The sequence below is a fragment of the Neofelis nebulosa genome, chromosome 6 (genome assembly GCF_028018385.1).
Source record: "Neofelis nebulosa isolate mNeoNeb1 chromosome 6, mNeoNeb1.pri, whole genome shotgun sequence".
Classification (NCBI taxonomy): domain Eukaryota; kingdom Metazoa; phylum Chordata; class Mammalia; order Carnivora; family Felidae; genus Neofelis; species Neofelis nebulosa.
The window spans coordinates 20297852-20321959 of record NC_080787.1 but is presented as its reverse complement, the minus strand read 5'-3'; the positions used below and the strand labels follow the sequence as shown (position 1 = coordinate 20321959).

General features: G+C 45.5%; 1 protein-coding gene across 4 annotated transcripts in view; it reads left to right on the top strand.

The window, feature by feature from the left end:
* Positions 1-637: 637 nt before the first annotated feature.
* HIVEP1 (HIVEP zinc finger 1) overlaps positions 638-24108 on the top strand; it is a 149339-nt gene continuing 125868 nt past the window's right edge. Inside the window, exons 1-2 of one of the 4 annotated variants that reach the window (XM_058732996.1) lie at positions 638-763; positions 7753-7895. In XM_058732996.1, coding sequence (XP_058588979.1) covers positions 7856-7895 — 40 coding nt within the window. In that variant the 5' untranslated portion in view covers positions 638-763; positions 7753-7855. Of the gene's footprint in view, positions 764-3633; positions 4023-4402; positions 4550-4687; positions 4829-7752; positions 7896-24108 lie in introns of those variants that run through there. The other 3 variants (XM_058732997.1, XM_058732994.1, XM_058732998.1) reach the window with 3 other exon arrangements.

Below are 24108 nucleotides of genomic sequence, written 5' to 3'. Positions count from 1 at the left end.
TGAAGATAAAATCAACAGTTCCAAGTTTTCCATAATGTGAGGGGGACGGACGGTGAGGGCATATTCTGATCTGTCAGACTAGATACGAAAGGCATGTTATTATGGAGATTATTTTCTTCAGAGGTATATACTTGTCTCTGCAAGGCTGGGGGTCCATCTCAGAAGAGAAATAATATTTACTTTCAAAACAGGTCTACAAAGCAAACAAAGCCTCAGAAAACATACAATATTCAAAGTTGTGCTAAGAGAGGAGGGGAAAGGAATTTAATTTAGAAGGCCTTTGTGTGTGTGTGTGTGTGTGTGTGTGTGTGTGTGTGTCTAACAGAAAATACCACATGGTCCAGCTCTCCAGGATCACTAGGTAGGTGGATTGTTCATTTCGGTCCCGGTAACAAAGGACAGCCTGGGCAAAGGGTCCTTTCTCACTGCATGGGGGAAGAAGTGGGAATCCTTTACCGTGACCACCTGCTTCCTTCGCTTCAAACCGGCACAGAAAGTGCCAAATACCCGTATATCATTCTCGGCGTGGAGCCCACGGTATAAACCAACGTAGGCGGTGCACCAGATAACATCAAAGCCCCAGGCAGGGGCCAGAAAAGGGGGGGGGGGGCAAAGCAGCCGAGGGAATGAAGCGCCTCCCCCTAGCATTTCCTCTCACGCCCACTTCCAACCTAGGAGGCTTTTGCTTTCTGCTTTTGTTGTTTTTAAAATTAAAAGTTAAACCCAGGAAGCTTTGGATCAGACTTTTTGCGTTGCAGTTCGGGTAAGTTTTCTCTGGGTTCTTTTGTCTGGCGTCTGGCTTGGCAGTAGCCTTGGGCGTGGGGCAGAGTTGGCAGAGCGGGCGGGGAAGGTTTTGTCGCCGGGTCGCCCCGAGGAGGAGGGGATTCGGCCGGTGGACGGGAAAGCCCGGCGCGCGCGGAGGGCGGAGGGCGGAGGGCGGAGGGGAGGGACGGGCGGCGGCGTGACCCGGCGGCCGGCGGGGAGGAACCTCGGGGATCTCCGCGTGGCGGCGGCGCTGCCGGGCCGCGCGCAGGGCGGAGGGCCGGGGCCGCGGGGCCGCGCCAGGGGGGAGCTCGAGCCGGGCCCGGCCGGGCGGCCGCGTGGGAACCGGGGCTGGGGACGCGCGGGCGGCGGTGGCGGCGCGGGGCTCGCTGGACGCGGCGGGACGGCTGGGTCCCGCGACCCAGCCGCAGCGTGGACTTGTATTCTCCCAAAACTGCTCAGCGAGGAAAATGTGCGTAGAGCCCTGCCGTGACACTGCCCTCACTTGAACCCCACTCCGCGAGGGGGGCTGCAGAAGCGTTCGCACGGCTGGCAGGGTTGCAGCCAGAGTGAAATGGGGCAGTAGGAACCTTCTCTCTGTCTCCCCCCCCCCCCCGAGTATGGTCACCTCCCCCATTGTTCCAGAATTTTTGACAGTTCAAACTGCTGTTCACCCTTCACATTTATTTTCTGGTTAACACCTCCCCCCCATATTCCGATACTATTTGAGAAATTGTATTTAATTTGCCACAAAACAACCGAAACTAGCTACTTTACCGTTCAGCTCGCTTTGCCTGCGTTCTGATAACTAGGAAGTTAGAACTGCAGGCAGACTTAGGAAGAGAAATTGCATTTAGGAAATTCGAAACTAGAAAATACGAAACTGTTCCGTATTGCATGTATTTCAAAGCAGAGTTTTAATATTGATTTGCCGCCCAAGAAAGTTAAATTGTGAGTAGTCTATTTAAGAAAAAAAAGTTCTTTAACAGGCTGAAATGACAAAATTGTCTGTAACTCCAAATTGCAGATTTAATCTGTTAGAAAGCTCCTAACAATGCCAAATCCCATATAAACATTGTGTTCACAGTGTGTATTTGTTATTGATTCACCAACTATTGGGTTAAAATTATATTCATCCAGTTAGCATTTTGATTTAGCAAGTGACACTAGGCAGAATTAATAATTATCAAGTTACCTTAATCTTTATCTTGGGACAGATTAGGTATACTTGAACATTTAAATGAAGGCTTATTTTTTATTCAAATGCCCAGTTGGACTTTACATAATTTTTGTGACTGCAATCCATTGGATGTCATCTACTTTTATAAATGAGAGATGATTACATCACTTGGAAATTTTAAAGATTGCATTATTTCACTGCAAGGTTGGGAGCATAGTATGCCAAAAAACATCATTTCAAATTTAGGCAGTTATTGGATGATCTTTGCTCTTATGACCAAATTTAGTTTTTAACAGATATATTTCCCCCTTTCCGTGACATGACTTTTGGTTACAAGCTTGCCTTTACCGAGTATTCCATTTTTAATCATTGCCATTCTGGTGCTTTAAGCTTTTTTTTTTTTTTTTTTTAAGCTCAAATGAGCTAGAGGTAGGATTTCCTCAGGGAATTTTCGGGGTCAACCCTAGCAGGAAAAGCCTAGATGTCTTTATGGAAGCCCCAGGGAACAAAACAACTCAAGTTTTCACAGATGGCCCACAGAGTGGGTGTACGGTCGTTTAGCATTTTTATTCCTTAAAAGGGGAAAGCAGTTTGGTTTAATCTGAGAAATTTTTATGCATCAAAATTTTTGTTTTGCCTTATTCCTCCCAAGTTCAACGCGGCTCCTTAAACCAGTTCACTTTTGCCTGCTTCTTTAGGTGTACGTGTGGAATTTCTGAGCCCCAGATTTCTAACCTTCTTTAGTAATCTAACCCCAAAGACCTTCTTCGACACCCTGGTCCAGCCCCTCCCGATTTATTTCCATAGATTACCACTCCTTGCTTCCTCTACTGCTTTCTAGCAGCAAGGGTCAAACTCTGGTTTATGGTAATCACTCCCTCTTCCCCCTCTCCTCCTCAGCGTCCTAGGAGCCTAGTCGGCTGCCCAGCCCCAAACCTCCTTTTCTGACCCCAAAGACCCCTCCCCTCCCTGACCCAAGCTGTCAGGCGGACCGGTAAGGGTTAACCTCGCTGGCAGCCCGGGCTCTGGGAACCACCAGCGGGCTTTGGAGCGGCCTCTGGAATAACCTTGGCTTCCCTCAATCTTTTAATAGAACATCCGCCACCAAGAAGTGGTTTCAGTTCAGGGTTAATAATATGTCCCCTTCCATCCTCCAAACCAACACCCCGCCCCCCTCCCTGTTTTTTTTTTTTTTTTAAGTTGTTTTTCAAAGTTAATGAGTTTCAAGTTTCACAATGACTTTCCCCTTCCCTCCACGCGTTGCTGAGGAAACCCCCTTGGGGTCCCCCCCCCCCCGCCCTCCCTTCTCCTTTCCCCTCCCCCATTCGGCCCGGGCGGGGGGCGGGACTGGGAGACCCCATGACGTCACTGGGCCGGCCCACATCCTGCTTTAGAAAGTAAAGAGACGGTAAAGAGAAACTACCGCCCCGCCCGTCCCCGCCCCTCTTCCCCGACCAACCGCCCCCAACTGCGCGACCCGGCCAGGCCTTCCCCGGGCCGCGTGACCGGCTGGGCCCGCCCCTCTGCCCCCGCCGGGCGCCAGTCCCCGAGCCAGCGCGACCCCGGGCTCCCGCCCCTCGCGTCCCTAACCCCGCCCCTCCCCCCCCCCCGGGCCGCGCCGCCGCCTCCTCCGGCACCCCCACCTCGTCCCCGCGGCGGCCGGGCTGGGCGGAGCCGCGGGCGGGCGACCGGGGGGAGGTGCGGTCCCGGGCCCGCCCCGCCGGGGAGACCCGGGGCTCCGGGCTCCACGCGAGCCCCGACCGGGGCACCCACCCCATTCCCAGCCTGCGCAGGGCCGCCGGCCGCGCCTGTCCACTCGGGCCTCTGCGCCGGTAGTGAACCCCCCTCGCCCCTCCCCCGCCGAGCCACAGCCTCAGCCCTCGCTGGGGGACGCCCCCTCCCCCGCCCGCGCGGCTCAGCTCGCGGCCTCCCCGCCTCCCGCCCCCGGGGATCCCCTGCCGCCCCGCCCACCCGCGGGAAAGCCTCGGACCTTCGCCCTCCCTCCCCCGCGCCGCCCGGCCCGCGCACCTCCCGTCGCCCCTAAAGACGCTAAACGTGCCCTACTCTGCCCCGGGGAGAGGTAAAGCCCGCGCCCGCCCTCCGCGCCCCGGGCCCCACGGACCCGGGGGCCGCTCGCCCAGCCTCGCCGCCCGGCCCCCCGCTGCCCCCTTCCCGGCGGCGGCGGTCATGCCGCGGCCCGGGGCGCCGGCGAGCGCGGCCGCCTCCCCCGCCCGGCGCCTGCGGCCCCCGCCCGCGCGCCCCGCGCTCCCCCCCCCGCCCCCCGGCCGGCTCCCCTGTTTAATATTTCAGTGCTGGGTGGTGTGAGTGCCAGTCGCCGGCCTCTAGTGTGGCTGCTGCTGGGGCGGCGGCGGCGGCGGCGGCGGGGAGGGGGACGGAGCCTGGGGGCCGGGAGCAGCGGCGGGAGGAGGCTATGTTTGTGTTTGAGGTTGTCAAGTGAAGGAGGGATCCCGGGCGCCGCCGCCGCTGCCGCCACCGCCGCCGCCGCGCGGGGGTCGCGGAGATTCCGAGCTGCGGCCGCCGCCATCAGCAGCGCAGCTCCAGGGCCGGCTGCAGCGGCAGCGGCTCCGCCGGGCGTCCTGGCAGCAGGTTCGGCGCGGGCTCCGCGGCGGGGGCGCTGCAGCTGGGAGGGCGGCGGGAGGCGGGGGGGGGGGGGGGAGGGTAGGACCACTTCCCCCTCCGCGGGCGGGGGGCGTGCGGGCGCGTGTGTGTGTGTGTGTGTGTGTCTGTGTGTGTGTGTGCGTGCGTGTGTGTGTGTGCAACCGCCGACCTTGCAGAGGGGATGGCTGCGTGCGGGAGACACTTGCCACTTCTGGGCGCCCTCGCAGCGCGCGAGCGGCCCGAGCTGCGGTCCTGGGAGGCGAGCAGGTACGGAGGGACTCAGCTTCCCCACCCCGCGTTCCAGCCTCAGACGCATTTTGCAAGAGGGTGGGGGGTGAGGGAGACCAGGCCTCGGCTTCCCAACCTCCCGGCTTTGTGGCTTTCTTTTCCTTTCGTTCTTTGCTCTAAGTGCCTGTTTACTCCCAGCCACCTGGGTAGTTTCTTTCCGGGTTGGGAGTACGCGCCTGCAGCAGTTGGGAAGTGGGCGGTGGGTTTGGGCGCGGGTCGGCTCTGGCTCGCCTTGGGGTCGGGCTGGGGACGGAGTTGCTGGAGAGGGGAGGGGGCGGTGGCGGAGCCGGCGGCGAGGAGGAGTCTCAGGGCTGCCGCGCTCGCCTCATCCAGTCCTCCTCCTCCTCCTCCTCCTCCTCCTCCTCCTCCTCCTCCTCCTCCTCCTCCTCCTCCTCATGCTCTCCGCATCCACTCCGGGCTCCTTCCTGAGCTGGCACTTCCATTCCCCCTCCTCCTGGCATGCGAAGCGCTTTGTTCAGTGCAGCGTTGCAGAGGGGTTTTCCCAGGCTCCGCCCTCCACATTCATTCATGTTTTTTCTCCTTGCAACTGTCTTTACGCTTTTTGATCCTGTCATGGTTTTGCTCCATGTAGTATTTATTTCTTTCCTGCAAAGGAACGGTTTATTACTCGTCCTAGTCGCTCCAGTGCCGCTGTCTTTCCCTATACTCACTTCTCCCCCACAAGGGTTTAAACATGGGATGGACAGCTAGGGACAGTGGGTAGGTAGGGAACCGGGTAGCCAAGAGCTGTTACTGATTGGGAATTTGCATATTTTATATTTAGGCTCCTGATTCGGGGTCACGTGATTGTATTACATTCGGAGTTCACGCTTTAAAAACTTCCAGATATCATGACCATTTAAAAGCTTTTAGTTAAGCATTCGCGCAATTTGTCTCTAACGTCTCGGAATTCTCTATTGAATCAAGCTTCGTGAATCGGATGGTGGATGTATTTAATGCAGAGAGTTGAGGAACCGTATCTTTTATAGATCATTTAGCCCTGTGATGGTATTTTGCCATCATATTTCGTATTCTTCCCCATGCAGTTAAAAAAAACAACAACATTGCAAATAATTTTGTGCAGTACCCACACAAGGCCTACCAGGCGTAAAATACTGAAGTTAATTGTAGCCTCCTTCCAATTCTTCACTGCTGTAATGAAATAATAAATTTCCAAAACCTTATACAGGAGTATTAGATCCAGTCTTTCCCATATAGGCTTTCTTAAGGAGTATTAATATTTGAGTGTTTTTGTGTGCCAGGCAGTGGGCAAAGCATCAACATTGTTTAGTTTAGACCTTATAACCACCCTATGGGGTGGATACTATTTCTTAGTTTTAGTGTTGGGAAATCTGATCTTCAGAGAGGTTAAGTGCCTTGAACAAGGCCACACAGTAAGGGGTAAAAACCTGGCTTTGAACCCAATCTGGTTTGACAGCAAACCATATAGTCCTGACTTGTGTCCTACAGCCTGTTGAATAAAACCACAGACTAGGTATTACCTCCGCTGAGGGAATAAGCACTGAAGAGTAACCAAGTCACTTGGTACCATATTTTTTAGTCGCTGACCATGGGCAGGCTAGTCAACCTCTCCTCTCTCGTCTTCTTCTCTGTAGAGCAGATAAATGATAGCTATCTTACCAGTTATTATTAAGATTGGATTAGGTAACGTGTAGAAAGTCCATAGGCACCCCGCAGGTGCTTAGTAAGTATTCTCAGTTTCTTCTGTAGTACTGGATATAACAAGTTTTAAACAAAGCATTCCTATCCCGTTCTTTGTGTCTGCTTAGTGATTAAACATAATTTCATGTTTATCATCGCATTAGGCTTTGCTTATCAGCATCCTTCCGGGAAATTAAAACTAAGCTGGAGGATCCTTGAGGATCTTGTGGCAGAGGAGACACAGGTGGCCAGTTTGGGAAGAGGGATGATCAGGTTTGGGATTATTAACGTTTTGGCATATTGCGTTTCTGATCACCGTCTTCAAAGGATAGAAGTCAGGACAGACTAGGTTGTGCTGCAGTAACAAATAACTCCCAAAGCTCAGCCACTTAAGACAACAAAAGGTCTCTTTCTTGTTTATGCTATGTGATGATGACCTCAGCTCTGTGTTGCAATACTCACTGTCTGGAACGGTGCCTGTCCCACAGCAGAAGGAACAGAGAGTGCTAGAGGATTTTGCTTTGGTAATAAATGGTACAGCCTGGAAGCAGTGGGTGTCTCCTCCACTCACAGGTCATTAGCCAGAACTGGTCACACATTGTAGCTAAATGCAGGGAGGCAGAAGGTACAGTCCTACCACAAGCCTAGAAGAGAAAGCTGGAATAATTGGGGAGCAGCTCCAGCAGCAACCACATATATTAACTGAATTAATTCAGTAAAACAAGATAAATGAGACATGGTCCTTGTTCCCAAAGTGCTTATGGACAAGCAGAAGTATATATATGTATATATATATATATATATATATATATATATATGTATGTATGTGTGTGTACACACACATATATGTACACATATATATATACACGTATAACATATATATGTGTGTATATGTATACATATTATATGTATAACCCTTGTATAGCCTAACGCTATACTTTAATTGTACCCTGTGATGTTACTGTAAAACATAGCTGAGTGAATCTTTTTCGCTCTTGTTTGGTAAAGGTACGGTGATTTTCTTTTTCTGTTTTCTTAAGGAGAAACCCAGATAGTAGCAAAATGAGATGTCCTATGGTTAATTAAAAGTAAGTGATCTTCTGCAGGTGTTTCTAGCTTGGTTATCATTTGTGGAGATTAGGTTAGTGCCGAACGAAGCCATACTTTTGAAATATCTTTTTCCTTTGAAGGTAGTAAAGTGTGATTTTTCGTTTTTTTGTTTTTTTTTTTTTCATTTTTAGCACATGGATTAATTGATGGATGTTGAGTTTATGGAGCTACCTTTTTGTGACCTGCACTTCCCACAGTTTCTGAGAAGAAAAAGGAGCCCCTGAATCAAAAAAGATGCCTCGCACCAAACAGATTCATCCTAGAAATCTAAGAGGTAAGATTCGGCATTAAGTAGAGGGATGGTTCACAATAAATCGTATGATAAAGTATTTCTTGGATATCAGAAACAGCAGCTCACTGGATGGCAACCCTGCCCCATGGTGAGTGCCAGGAATGTGCCATTTCTCTTGTTTACTGCCACTTTTCCCGTGTGATGCCCGTCTCTCAGGAAATGCTTCGTAAATATTTGTGGAATGAATCAATCCAGTTTGACGAAATGACAGTGCCTTCGCAACCATCAGTGTGGGTATGAAAATGATTTACTTTCTCTTAACAGGGACCGTGTTTGCTTCGCGGAATCTGAAATGAATAGTGGGATATTCTTTGCCAACCGGATTAATGGGAATTTTTGTGCCCCTCCCCCACACTGCTTTTGAGATTTGTCTTTGTGCTGGTCTATACATTCGATTGTCAAGAAGTGAAGAGGGTTGTGGTGGACGTTAACTCAGACCATCATTTGCAGAACTCAGAGGCAAAATGACCTATGTTTCCATGAGGAAGCAATCTTTCCAAATTACGTACATTGTATATATTTCGTACAAAGGTGAAAACATGTGTGTTTCCCCTTAGGTGTGAAGAGAGATTTTAATTTTAGGAAGGTGAGTTTATTTTAGCTTATGGTTTTCAAATAGTATATTGTTTAGTGTGTTACAGCAACTGGGAAGGACAATTATCTTTTACATTCAGTTTCAGCAGGTATGGGTCTAGCAGGGCTAAGCAAAGAACGGTTACAGCAAATAATTCCCAACTGAGTAAAGTAGCTTAGCGAAATATTTACCATTACAGAAAAAAAAAAAAAAAGGCATCCTCAGGTACACGCAAGGTAAAAAATTAAGACCAAACCAATTAATTTGGAATGTTTCTTTGTGAAATCAATTTAGCCAGTCACTGTGAGGTGGTAATTGGAAATGTGGTCAGTCTTGTGGCCTACTTGAATCTGGAACAGTGCTGGTTTCCTGCCGAAAAGAGTACTGGGACTTTCTGCTGGCAGAGGTGGCTGCCTCAGACCAAGTTCAAATTGATGATTATAGCACCAGTGTTTAATGAGGTGAGGATTTAGATGGAGACCGTTAAGTCTTGTGCGTCGAAGTCTGAGTTTTCAGAGTTACATCGAAAATGCTGAAAATTGACCGTGTATTTGCCGGTCCTCCTCGCTAGCATCTGAGCTCCCGAAAAGTAGGCACTTTGTCTCATTTACTACTGTAGGCAGAGTCTTCACGCTCCTGGGTGCCAGCTGAGGTGGGCGTTTAGAGTCTTGGGCCCAGCTTTTATAATTCATCTGTCTGAAGAGGGTGCCCTGTTCCAGCGTGCACAAAGGCAGCTTTGGGGGTTGTAGGCGCCCCAGGCCCGCACAGGTCCTGGCAACTAATAGGAGCCCAGATATTTGTTGACAGGAATGCCTGATTGGTCTTAAAGTATTATTCATGAGGTCATTAAGTAGTAAACATTTTTCGCATTTCATATACACAGGCATTCCTTGGAGTTATTGTGGGTTCTGTTCCAGATGACTGCAATAAGGCGAATATCGCGGTTAAAGCGAGTCAAATGAATTTTCTCGTTTCCCAGTTAGCGTAAAAGTTATGTTTATACTCTGCTGTGGTTGATGGATTTTGCAATAGCACTGTCTTAAAAAGCGTACGTACTCCAAACATACTTCATTGCTAAAAATGCTTGTTCTCAGCTGGGCTTTCAGCAAGTTGTGATCCTGGATCACAGATCGCCATAACAAATATAATAATGATAACGAAAAAGCTTGAAATGTCGTGAGAATTACCAAAACATGACACAGAGACACAAAGTGAGCAAATGCTGCTGATCTTGTTAAGCACGGCGTCGCCACAAACCTTCAGTTTGTAAAAGACAGCATCTGCAGAGTGCAGTAAAGTAGAGCCCAATAAAATGAGGCATGCTTGTCCTTGATAATGTTCTAGATCCCATGGCTATCCAGAGAAATGCAGATGTCAGGCCACAGACTGTTTTCCCTCCTGCCCCAAATGTACAGCCCGGCAGGTAGTTGTTGGATGCCTTCAAGTGCCACTGTTCTAGGAGGTAGGGACAAAATGATACTCAAATGTGGACCCTGAAAGAAGCGTGGAGTTGAGGAGGGGAGATGGGTGAACGCATACCTGCGGCAACATGGTGAGGGGAGAGCAGAGGTACGAAGCTTCCGCAGAGGCCGGGTGTCCTACTATGCCCTGATGTGGGGGCAGGGGGAGTTTGGCATGGGGCAGGGTAGGAAGAAAAGAGAAGCAAGGGTACCATCTGACGTAGGTTCTCTTCAGGGGCCAAAGGAGTGGGAGAGGGTAGGAGATTGGAAGGGGAGAATTAGAAATCAGATCCTGAGGGTCCACCACGTCTGAGTCTTAATTGAATAATTATTTTTTATCAACTTTTTTTTTTTTTTTTTTTTTTTTTTATTTATTTTTGGGACAGAGAGAGACAGAGCATGAACGGGGGAGGGGCAGAGAGAGAGGGAGACACAGAATCGGAAACAGGCTCCAGGCTCCGAGCCATCGGCCCAGAGCCCGACGCGGGGCTCGAACTCACGGACCGCGAGATCGTGACCTGGCTGAAGTCGGACGCTTAACCGACTGTGCCACCCAGGCACCCCTGAATAATTATTTTTTAAACGTTTATCTTTGAGAGAGAGAGAGCATGTGCGCGTGCTCAAGCTGGGGCGGGGCTGAGAGAGGGGGGCCAGAGGATCCGAAGTGGGCTCTGTGCTGGCAGCAGGTGGCCCGATGCGGGGCTCAAACTCACGACCTGACTGAGCCACCCAGCTCCCTCTCCAAGAGAACTTGAACTAAATTGGGGTCTGGCCCATCAGTGAGTCCAGAAAGTTGTTTGGCTAAGGCAGTAATGAGCTCTCAGGCACCGAAGAGCAGATCAAACTAGATTAGCCAAGGTGGTTGGACCTGCTGGGGGGGGGGGGGGGTGGGAGACAGGGGCAGGGGGTGGATTGACTGGGGGTGTGGACAGCGCAGCATGGAAGAGGTGTATCCCAGCCAGTGAGTTTAGTCAGCAGAGAAGGATGAGGGTGAGGCTGTTCTGGGTGGGGAAACCCAAGCAAACAAAGGCACAGAGGCAGGAAAGTGCTAAGATGTGACACTTTCAGAGTTTCTACTTCCCTTCCAAAAAACGTATTTGATGACTGTATCCCCAGGCACAGTTTGGGGGTTAGAGTAAGCAGGTATGTCCTGAATTGTAATTCCTCTGCTATTCCTGAAGAAGTCCATTTTGCTGGTTAAAAAAAAAAAAAAAAAAAAAAAAAAAAAAGTAAGCAAGCTGGTAAACATTAGGGATGAATTTGTTAGCATTTATGTTGTATCTCACTGTGACAGTTGAAATATCCTGTTTGTTTTGCTTTACCTGTCACCCGCTGCTTTGACTGACAGAAGACTTGTTGTGTCAGTTAGCTCTGAAATAGGGAGAGAGGAAATCAGAAGACCAGAAAGCGAGTCACAGCCCAGTTTGGACTGCTCACACTGCTTTAAGTGCATTTCTTCTTTTTAGGCCTCCTTGGAAAATAGTCTGCGAAGTAGTTGTCTCGTGTGTTGGTAATTAAGTCAAAAATAAAAACATTTCTGCTCAAACTCGAATTATGTATGTATTATGCTTTCGTGGCAGTTTTAATTCTTAAAATACAATTTTTCTTTGATTTATTCTCGGTTCAACTGGTATTGGTGTGGTCCAGTGGATATACAAAGCTGGAGGGTAAACATATTACAGCTTTCTGGAATGTAAATTTTATTTGGGGGAAACTATACACACGTGTGTGTGCGTGTGTTCATGTACAAAAATATTACGCAAGTATAATCTATCATAGAGGATACAAAATTTATATGGATTGAAATTAGGCACGTCCACACTTCAGTCCTGTGAGAGGTGGAGTTTACACTTCTCCGATGTTAAGGTTCTTTAGTGGACAGGTATGAAAAGAACTGACATGTGAAGGGCAAGACATGAATTTGGGGCAAAACGGAAACAGTTAGAACTGATGGGGAATCTGTACAGGTTGTAGGAGGGAGGGTTGTTGAATTCTCTGTCCTTGGCCCTATAAACCACATACAACCTTCGTCTCCGGTGCCTGTCTGCACGAAGCAGATGGGTAGGGTTTAACACGGACATGTCCTTTGCGAGCTTGAATAAGAATTTCTGAAGAGCATGAGGGAAACACTTGGGTGTTCAGAAGAAAGGCCGTGTGTTGTCCTAGGTTCCCTGGAGAAGGGCTCTTGGCCACTATATGGCGGACTCCCGGGCTGGAGCTCCCATGTGTGGTCTTGGTGAATGTGCCACCTCTGCCCACAATCACTCCCTTCTGATCCCCCGTCTCCCCTGCCCTCCCAGGTCTTTACTTGGACTCAGGTAACCCGGATAGAGGAGCCGGAGACTTGCTGGGGTTCCATGTCAGTCCTCCTAAGAGAAAGGGCTGTTTTTCTGCTGCGCCGGGCATCATTGTGAACGTGTTGCAAAACTCTGGGGAAGAAAGAAAATAGGTGTTAACCTATTATCGTTGAATTTGGGCCTAGGGTTTCAAAGACTGATCTACTTTAAGATCGGAAGTCAGTGTTAGAAAACACCAAGTGTTAACCTTTTGCAAAAAGGTGAATTTTGTTTAACCTTTTGCAAAACATATTTGGGGACTCTCGGTGTGGCTGTTTTTCATTTTTATGGTTGAGCGCACTTGGCTCTGAATGCACTGCTTTATTTTGACGTGAGAAGCAGAGGGTGAGGTCCACACACTTGGGGTCCGCGGAAGTCCATCACCTTGTCAGATGAGGCCCAAAGTCCTGAGTTTGGCTCCGACCCGGTTTGGCCTTCTTGTTCTCCTGTGTCTGATGGGTAATCTGCCATTTCAGGAGCTCAGCACACAGGTCCAGCGTTTCTGTGCTTGCTCTTCTTTCTGGAAAGTATTTTTTTTCCCTCTCTCATTCCTACTGTTTTCTTTCTTCATGTAGGAGATGTCTCTGCCGAAGATTTTTCTCTTCATCTTTGAGCTTTCTCCCCTTCTCCTCCCTTCTCCCCTGCCATCTCACTCCCCAGAATACAGTAGGCCTCTGTTGCTTGTGTCTACAGGTACCTGACCACACTTCTGATATTGCATCATATTTATTTGCCTGCAGACCTGTTGTCTTAGCTGGATATAACTTACGTGTCAAGATAGACTGTTCTGGTCGTCCCTCTGTGTTCAAGAAAAGTGTATCTGCGTTAGCTTATTAGCAAGGTAGAGGGTTAAAGATGATTTACACTCTGGAAATTTGTTTATGCTTTTGGACCTTGGTTAGCAAATGCTTCTTCTGATATTTGGTAGCCTCAGATGAGGAAACATGTTAGAATACAAAATTTTAATCGCCCGAACCAAGTAGTTATTACTTACTTCTGTTTTACGTGAGTTTTTGCCTTAGGATTCCCAGAGTTTATCTCTTTGGCACATTTAATTAATATAATGGTAAAGAGTTTGGCCTCATGTTATCACTGGCTAGCTGTGTGGCCTTGGGCAAGCTGCGAGCATTGGATAATGCGTGAAGATTAGATAATACGGCAGCATTTAGCACGAGGCCTGACTCCAGGTAAACAATGGGGAGTTGTGGCTTACTATAAAGAACCGGTTTATGCCAAACTCCTGGGTTGCATTTGCTTTGCAAACAGAGGAAGCCCAGAAGCATGGTGTGATGCTGCTTCTACGGGTCTGCGTTAATTACGGATAGGTCTTACTGTCCTGACTTGTCTAGGGCTTGGGACGTGGGGGAGAGACATCACTGTAGGAAAGAATATGGGAAGGAAAACTCTTAAATGCCTTCTCAGTCTGTACTCATTCAAACCTCACCTCATGTGTTGAATGTAGTTGTCAGGAAACTGATTGTGAAGTCTTCTGTTGTGTTATAACTGCATTTAAAAGGGGCGACATTCATGATCCTGTAGGACAGAAGCCCTCACTTGTGTTTAGGTTGTGAGATGGCACCAACTCCCTCTGTCCCCTGTGCTCCCCTCCTGTGTGGGCCCTCGGAAACCCTGTAGGTGTATTCAGGAATAATCTGATGAATGTGGTTATTTTCATTTGTTGTCAGCGTGTGGAGTGATTGTTGGATCACCACTCCAGTGGTTTGTTGGGTAAATCGTCTGTCTTTTGTTTTCCTGTGATGTAGGGATGGTCTTATTGGGCTTATAAGTAGAATAAATTTAATTCTGATGATTTTGACATGGAGTTCCAGCTGTTTCTATGTTTTTTTAAATATATATATATTTAAATTTTTTTTTTTTTTTCAACGTTTTTTATTTATTTTTGGGACAGAGAGAGACAAAGCATGAACGGGGCAGGGGCAGAGAGAGAGGGAGACACAGAATCGGAAACAGGCTCCAGGCTCCGAGCCATCAGCCCAGAGCCTGACGCGGGGCTCGAACTCACGGACCGCGAGATCGTGACCTGGCTGAAGTCGGACGCTTAACCGACTGCGCCACCCAGGCGCCCCTAAATATATATATATTTAAATGTTAAGTCAGCAGTTCTATGTTGACCACCTTAAGATTTGAGAAGTCAGAAATCTTGTAGGGTAAACACCCCATGGCTTATTGAAAAAAAAAATTCTGTATATGACTGCAGCTAGAAAGGAAATAAGTAAATAATTTCACCTATAGTTTTTGGTGCTAAAGGTAAGAAAAGTATTGAAGTTATTAGCAGCTACCGTATAGGTAGCTGTTACTTTGACGAGGATAAAAAGACTAGATTTAGTATAGCAAGCCTCCCGTTTGTTTTCAGATAATTACTTTTCAGCTCATATTGAGAGCTTATTTGGTGCTTTTTGAATGCTTAACATTCACCAAATGCTTTTTTCTTTTTAAAAGCAAATACAAAATGTAATAATAAGATTAATCAGGGTAATGATTTTATTTTAGAACGTCTTTGCACAAAGTGTGTTCTGATGAGGTGTAATTTTATCTTACCATAGAATAGGAAAATACATAATGTGTATAAAAGTCTTCCATTATATGCGTACATTTTTAAGCCCTACATTTAGAATGCCATGTAATTTGAACAAGTCTGGGACAAAGTTGGTTCTTGTGTTATCTGAACAAATATTTTGTGAGTAAATTGAATGCCTTATTTTTTCATTCCTATATGTATTATTTTAAAACACTTTAACAGTCCTCTTTTGCATATTAATAATATGCCAAAATTTCAAATGGTGCTTAGGTATTCTTATAAATCACTTGAATTTTTTTTAAGTTTTTTTTTTTTTTTAAGTTTATTTATTTATTTTGACAGAGGTGGTGGGGAGCAGCAGAGAGAGGGGGAGAGAGAGAGAATCCCAAGAGGATCCACGCTGTCAGTGCAGAGCCTGATACAGGGCTCGATCTCATGAACTGTGAGATCATGACCTGAGCCAAAATCAAGCGTCAGATGCTTAACCGACTGAGCCATCCAGGCAACCCCACTCTTGATATTTGTAAGAGCAGAGCAGAAACTTATCACCAAATAGTGTCCTTTCTTCTCAATACTCAGGTCATTCTTCAGAAGGAAGTTCTTGACTATTCGGCTTAGGGCTTTTATTTGGGGTAGCATTGCATTAATTTTGACTTTTTAAAATAACGTAAGATTCTTAAGAAATTTTCGGTGATGAATTTTGTTCTAGAAAATATTCTAAGGCTGTGCTGCCATGCAAAAGTATTTTAAAAACTATAGTGATCATAAACTAGTTGGTTGTACATCATTAATTAGAATCACAATCCGGTGAAGGGGAACCCGTGTAGTCTAAGAGTTGTTCCTGCCTAATCGATGGCAAAGCTTGATTTTTATGGTACTTGGGTGTGCGTGTGTAGTATTTCTGTGTGCCCATATGGGTAGAGTATGTATTTTCTTAAACATACTTATGTTTTGCATCAGTAGTAGTATCCTTGTATGTGCTTATCTTCCAATTACAAAGATTCATCTGTGAAAAACAGGACCAGATCAGCATATAACTGCTTAATATTGCACTATTCAAATAGAACTAAATTAAGCATTCAGTTGGGGCCATGTTTGACAGTTTAAGAAGAAATGAAAATGAACTGAGATGATAGATAGCCCAGGGACCCAGAAGGTGGTTGGACAGTGCCGGAGGGGTGTCAGGCTGGTTTCTCATTTTCCTCTCCAAGAGAGCCATACAGCTTTTACAACTGGGAAGGACAGACCTTGGAGGTCATTTGGTTCACCTCCCTCATTTTATGGATGAGAAAGTCCAACCAGAGAAGTTGAAGTGAGTTGGCTTCAAGCAGCTTCTTTGCGGAGTGGTCTTGAGGAATTTGTGTTTTTTTCTTTTCTTTTTTTTTTTAAATCATACCGCTTCCCATAGTTACGGTTTGTTATGGACTCACGGCAAGAGGGACGTTGTGTTGTGTCATTTTTACGATCGAAAGAGCGAACCTGTCCACAGGTCTGGATGCTAGGCTCTTTGCAACATGCTTTTACGATCTTTACTCATGTCATCCTTACACCCAAGCGAGACAGGTGCCACTCATGCCCCTGTTACATAGACAGGGGGATGAAGCAGAGAGGTTGCTGGCTGCTGAGGGTCCCGCAGCCGAGAGTCTCCACGCCTTTGCTCTTGACTGTTTGTCACGCTTATACTTGCTATTGCTGGTGGTAGAGTGTTCCGGCTTAGTAAGAGCTGGCAAATGCCTCCCCCTCCTAATTGCAAAATGAAGCTTGTCAAGCACAGCGCCTGGGGCCAAGGTTACTCAGAAGGTCAGAATTCCAAGGACGCTGATTTTCCCTCTCTGAGTCTTTAATTGTTGAAATTCATTTCAGAGTTGGTTATGTATATATTACTCCCCGCTGGATTTGCTATTAGAAGGAAAGGAATTTCCAAGCTCTTCAAGAGAGAAAGAGTAGTTGTTCCATCAAAGATGTTGGCTTACGTATTTACTTAGTAATATATATTGAAAGTAGAGCTATCTTGCTTAAAAGCAAAAGTGGCAGTGTTTATTTATTTTTGATAATTATTTAAACATTTTTTGATTGAAATATAGTTGACATACAATATTATATTAGTTTCAGCTGTTCAGCATAGCGATGTGACAATTCTCTACACTACTCAGCATTCACCATGATAAGTGTGGTCACCGTCTGTCACCATCCAACATTGTCACAATATTATTGACTGTATTCCTTATGTATTGGAATACATTCTGTATGTATGTATTTTTCATCTCTGTGACTTATTTTTTGATAACTGTAAGTTTGTACCTCTTAGCCCTCTTTACCTGTTTTGCCCATCCCCCCGATCTGTATCTCCTCGGGCAACCACCAATTTGTTCTCTGTACTTATGGATCTATTCCTGCTTTTTGTTTGTTTGCTTGTTTTGTTTTTAGATTCCTATATAAGTGAAATCATATGGTATTTGTCTTTCTCTGCCTAGTTTCACTTAGCATAATACCTTCTCCATCCCCTTCTCCATCCGTCCAGGTTGTTACAAATGGCAAGGTTTCATTCTTTTTTATGGCTGAGTAATATTCCATTGTATACGTGTACCGTATATCTTCTTTATTCTTCTATCGGTGTACACTTCGGTTGCTTTCATATCTTGACTGTTATAAAGCATAGGGGTGCGTGTATCTTTTTGAATTAGTGTTTTCGTTTCTTTTGGGTAAATACCAGTAGTGGAATTATTGGATAGTATCTCTGTTGTTGTTGTTTTTTTTTAAGTTATTTATTTATTTATTTTGAGAGAGACAGAGATAGCACAAGTCGGGGAGGGACAGAGAGAGTAGGGTGAGGGCGGGGAGAGAGAATCCCAAGTGTGGGGCTCTGTCTCATGAACCATGAGATTTTGAGCCAAAATCAAGAGCTGGACACTTAACTGACTGAGCCACCCAGGCACCCCTAGTATGTCTATTTTTTAAGAAGAATGGTATCTTTTCAATGGAAGTCTCCACCTAATAGCTGACATTTCAGACATAAGTGCTTAAAAACTATATCCGGGAAAACTAACGTGAAAGCAGTAAAATTCTAAGTAAAATATAGATGAAAACATTTTGTGTTTCATGAAGTAGGTACAGAAGAATATAGAAAATGTACTATTTCAGTTATGTTCGGACTCCTCTAGATTGTGGTGTAGATGTAGGGCAAATAAAAGAACCACTTGTAAGGGATCCGGGTTAGGAGATTCTCTTAGTCTTCTGTGTAATTCCTCTGACCATGAATGTGCAGTAAGTATGCTATTGTAAGAAATAAAATCTCACACGTGCCTTTTAAGGGTTTTTAATATAATGGGTCTCCAAACATATGAAAAAGATCTCAGGGCAATATAAGCGACAAATACATAATTTAAGATTAATATGGAGGGGCGCCTGGGTGGCTCAGTCGGTTAAGCGTCCGACTGCGGCTCAGGTCATGATATCGCAGTTCGTGGGTTTGAGCCCCGTGTCAAGCTCAGAGCCTGGAGCCGTTTCAGATTCTGTGTCTCCCTCTCTCTCTGCCCCTCCCCCATTTGTGCTCTGTCTCTCTCTGTCTCAAAAATAAATAAACGTTAAAAAAAAATTAAAAAAAAAGATTAATATGGAACGTGCAGTATAGGCATCTCAAAAGGAACATGAAGGAAGAACCATCTGGGTGAGAGAAAGCAATCAGAAAGTACTTCTTGGAGGAGTGAACTTTTTTCTCAGTGAAAACAGAGTCAAGTAGAGTTCTGAGATGGACTTTTGAAGAAAGGAAGGATAGGTTGGTAAGGAAAATAAGTTGTTTTGAGACTTTGTCGGCAAGAACAAAGGGACAGGGGGAGAAAATCACAGAGAAGTGGTTGTTGGTCTACTTTGCTTGATTGGAGTGGATTTCTCGATGAACTTGAAACTTTAGGGAAGAATAAAGGAAGCCCTTTAGGTTTGACATGTGCAGTTTGTATTTACGATAATTATAAGATCACCAAGTTGAGGTTTTTTTCTGCTAGGTTGAATATTTGTAAAAGGTTATGTCAGAGACTAGAGACTCTCTTTTAATACTTTGAAATTTAAAAACAACCTCCTCACAGAGGACTTTTGAGCAGTGAAACTACTCTGTATGGTACTGTAATGGTAGATACAGGTCATTCGACGTTTGTTCGCATCTGTAGAATGTACAACCCCAAGAGTGAATATTCATGTAAACTGTGGACTCTGAGTGATGATGTGTCCGTGCAGGCTCATCACTTGTAAGCAGTTTATTGCTCTGGTAGGAGATGTTGATTGTAAGAGAGGCTGTGCATGTGTGGAGGAAGGGAGTGTATGAGAAATCTCTGTTACGAACCTAAAACTGCTTTAAGAAATAAAGTAGATTAAAAAAAAAAAACCCACCTCCACCTAGGGGCGGTATAATTTGGTGACATCCAGGAAAAGGATGTTAGGTTAAACGAATGAGGCAGGCTCTGTCTCTCTGTCTGTCTCTATTTCAGAAAATTATCTTGCTACGTATGAATAAACCAGCCAAAGAGTGATACAGAACCTGGAGCAAATGACTTGAATTTAGTTTCTTCCTTGAGAATAAGGCATGGGAGTGGGCAGGAGTTGGGGGTGGGGTGATGTCGATCTGAAATTTTCTTTTTAGCTTTCCACAGCGGTTATTCTAAGGCAGGGGTTCAGCAAACCACAGTCGAATGGTCGAAGCCAGTCTTCCACCTGTGTTTGTAAATACAGTTTTAGTGGAACTCAGCCACGCCCATTCATTTAGTTATGTTTGTGCCTGCTTTCCTGCTGTGGCCATAGAGTCCGGTAATTGCAAATGGCTCAGAAAGCCTAGAATATTGGCTATGTAACCTTTGACACGAACAGTTTGCTGACCCCTGTCTCTGGAATAGAGGGGAATTGGATTATTTATTTATAAATCCCTTTATGGTTGAAAACAAGTTAGAATGTTCCATCTTTCTTTGGAGGACTGTAGGAATGCATTTCCAGGGGAATTTAGAGGGGCTGCTTTTAGCATGTTAGGGTCCGCTGCCCGCCAAGCATGGTAAGGGAATTTCCATTCATTTGGTTCTAAGGGGAAGTGGGAGGGCCTCAGAGGTTGAGTTGGTCTTGACAGAGGATTTAATTAGTCTCGACGTTCTGATGCCAGGATCATGGGTCTCCACTCAGAAGGCCTAGGAGCCGTTCTGTCGGAGTGTCCTCTCTCTAATTGTACAGTGTCCATCAGTCACCTCTGTATTTAACTCACGGTGGTAGAAAAATACGGTTAGCCACGATTCCCAGGGCGGTACCCCCACGCATTTTGTGAAGGATCGTTCTTCAGGAAAATAGAGCCAAAGAGCTGGCTTTGAGAGGAGTGCCTTCAGAAAAGTGGCCGGTGAGAGGCAGGCCCGCCACTTGAGAGTCGTGCGCTGAGAACGGGATCCGTTATCTGCACGATGCCTGTGATACCTGCTGTTCACGCGTCAGGCTCTGCGATTGGAGCTTCGGGTTTCAGAGAACACGATTACGTTTCGGAGTGTCCGAATTCTCAATATTAGCCCGCACCACGATCCTTAATCTCCGAGCAGTGCTTTATTCTTTGGTGGTGTTGGGGGCAGTGAAATGAGAGGAGATATGTCTTAAGTTCGGGTTCTGCCGTCCTTTATTTTGCTTACGATTAAATACTCTGCGTGCAGGCGAGGCTCGGTCGAGCTCATAACGGCTGTTGGAAGAGTTTGAGAAACACTTTTGATGGCAGTGCCGCTTCTCCACAGACACGTTGGAGCGTCAGCCTTGTCATTTATTTATTTTTTTTTAATTTTTTTTTTAACGTTTATTCATTTTTGAGACAGAGACAGAGCATGAATGGGGGAAGGTCAGAGAGAGAGGGGGACCCAGAGTTGGAAGCAGGCTCCGGGCTCTGAGCTGTCAGCACAGAGCCCGACGCGGGGCTCGAACTCACGGACCGTGAGATCATGACCTGAGCCGAAGTCGGACGCCCAGCCGATGAACCACCCAGGCGCCCCCAGCCTTGTTATTTTGGAACCAGCCAGTGTTAGCATGTGGCTCAGAAGTGGTATGAGATTCGGTATGTTAACCTGTCCCCTTTCTTAAGTGGAAGGCAGAACCTGTAGTGGACATGAAGTGAAGTGAGAACACGAGGCCGCTCTGGAAGCCTCGGCCTGGACCTCTGTAGGCCCTGCTGGGATGGATTGGACACATTGTGGACTCCAACAGCTCTGCCCCTGGCTTTCAGGGCATTTGTAGTTGAAGAGTTAGAGACCACAGTGGTTGCCACGTGAACATCCAGGCAGCTGTGCAAACATTTGATGAGTGAACATAGAAATAATATTCAATTTACATACATGAGCAGATGCGTAACTGCATGGCAGAGGGGTTAAGTGCGTTATTTGGCCTTCTGTCTGTTGATAGTTCAGGTTGATCTGTTCTATTTGGTGGAATTAATGCCACTGCACTTTGCATTTACAGTAACGTCTGAGTGAAGCCAGAGTTTGGTTAAGTTCTCGCGGAAAGAGTGCCTTTTTTCAGTCTCCAGACTGGAGTTCATTGCCTCCCTAAATCCCTGCACGAGATATATATATATATATATATATATATATATTTATATTTTTATATTTATATTTATATTTATATTTATATTTATATTTTTTTTACAGATTTTTAAAGGTGCAATTTGCATACAGTAAGATTTGCTCATTCTACGTGTACAGTTCGATGAAGTTTAGTAAGTTTACAGAGTTGTGCCGCCTTTACCACATTCCGGTTTTAGAACATGTTCATCACCTGCAGCGTTTCCCCGGGCCTCGTCGTGGTCAGTCATAGGCCCAGGCACCTGCCCGTCTGCTTTCTGGCTTCTTTACGTTTGCCTTCTCTGGACATTTAATAGGATGGGATCACACAATTTTGGTCTTTTGTCTTTACTTTCCTTCAGGTAGCATTATGTGTTTGAGACACACTTGCACTGCAGCATGTTTCAGGATTTTTTTTTTTTTTCACCTCTCATTGCTGAGTAAAATTCTGTTATATGAATGTATCACCCTTGTTTTATCCGTCCACCAGTTGATGGGCATTTGGGGTGTTTTCAGTTTTTGCCTATTATGAATAATATTGTAAGCAGCCATGCCCAAGTCTGCAATGAGCCGGAGTGTTCTAGAATGTCATTTACATCAAGTTTGGTTGTTAACATCAGTTTTACCTGACGTAATTATAGCGATTCCAACCCCCTCAGGAATCGGTTTGCTGTTTGCATGGTATGTCTTTCCCTACCCTTTTACTTTGAACCTTGGGATTCTTTGAACCTAAGGTCTGTTTTGTTTTTTTTTTTGTGGACAGTGTGTTGTTGGAATTGCTCTTTCATCCATCTGACAGTTTGTCTTTGGTTGGGTGTGGGGGCGGGGGGTTGTTCCATTCACATTAATGTACTTATTGTTGGAAATATGTCTGCCATTTTGTTATTTCTTTTCTAATTTTTTTTTAAGTTAACTTATTTATTTTGAGAGAGAGAGAGAAAGAGAACATGAGCAGGGGAGGGGCAGAGAGAGAGGGAAAGAGAGCATCCCAAGCAGGCTCCGTGCTGTCAGCACAGAACCATGAGGTCGTGACCTGTGCTGAAACCAAGAGTTGGACACTCAACCGATTGAGCCACCCAGGTGCCCCTGTTATTTCTTTTCTATTGCCTCCTAATTTTGTCCTTCTGTATGTTACTGCCTTCTTTTGTATTAAATATTTTTTAGTGTACAATTTTTATTTCACTGCCTTCTTACATATGTAAATTGAGTATGATTTCCGTGTTCACTCATCAGCATTTTTTAGTCTACAGTTTTTATTTCTGTGTTACATTTGTTGTGTTGACTATACTTTTGACTAATTTTCCTAGACATCATAATATGCACCTTCATGTCTCCCCATCTGCTTGAACCTGGGAAGACATAGTAACTTTGTCTCAGTTTCTTTTTCTTTTCCCCTTTATGCTCTTATTGTCAGATGTGTTAAATCCCTTTGTGTTATAAACCTGGCCCTACTGTGTTAAATTATGGCTTTACACAATCGTAACGTTTTTTTAAAGCGTTTAAGCCAAGAAATGAGAAAAAGTAAGAGTCTTGTATCCACCCACATATTTATTTACCTTTTCTGGCGCTCCTTATTTCTTCACATGTGTTGGAGTAATCCTCTGTGTCACCTCTGTTCTACCTGAACGACTTCATATAGCGTTGTTTATAAGGCAGGTCTTCTAGTGGCAAATGATCTTTTAAAAAAATCACGGAATGCTTTTTTTTCCCCCCTCCGTTTTCAGTTTTGGAAAGTAGTTTTCTGTCTATAGAATTCCTAGCTGATAGAGTTTTTCCTCTTTTATCACTCTGGACCTTCCACTGCCTTCTGGTCTCCATTGTTTATCATGAGAAGTCAGCTGTTTTTCATGTCGGTTTTTTTGTTGTTTTTTTCCCTCTCTGCAGGATGAGATTTTTTGCTTGCTGCTTTCAATTATTTCTTTGTTAGCAGTTTGAGTGCTGTGTGTTTAGGTGTGGATCTCTTTATGTTTATCCTATTTTGAGTTGAACCTGTTGGATATGGACATTAGTGTTGTTGTTGTTTTAATGTGGGGAGTTTCAGTCCATTTTTCTAAAAATATATTTTTTACCTCTTTCTCTTTTCCCGTCACACATATGTTGGTAAGCCTGGGGTCTTTTCACATGCCATGAGGTTCCTTTCATTTTTCTTTCATCTGTTTTCTTTCTTCTCCTCAGATTGGTTAATTTTCATAGTGCTCTCATCAACTCTACTGATTTTTTTTGTGTGTGTGCCAGCTCAAATTTGCCATTGAACCCCTCTAATAAATTTTTTATTTCATGTGTTTTACTTTTCAACTCCAGAATTTTCCATTTGGTTCTCTTTTTTATAATTGATATCTCTTTATTGAGATTCTCTATTTGTTGCGTTATCATATTTTATTTTAATTCTTTTACAAAAAATTATTTTAATGTTTATTTATTTATTTTTGAGAGAGAGAGACAGGGCATGAGCAGGGGAGGAGCAGGGAGAGAGGGAGACACAGAATCCAAAACAGGCTCCAGGCTCCGAGCTGTCAGCACAGAGCCTGACGCAGGGCTCGAACTCACAAACTGGGAGATCGCAACCTGAGCCGAAGCCGGACGGTCAACCGACTGAGCCACCCAGGTGCCCCTATTTTAATTCTTTAAACATGGTTTCCTTCAGTTCTTTATGTTTTTTTCCTTCAAATGTGTATATTCATATAATGGCTGCTTTGAAGTCTTAATCTTTTAAATCCAACATT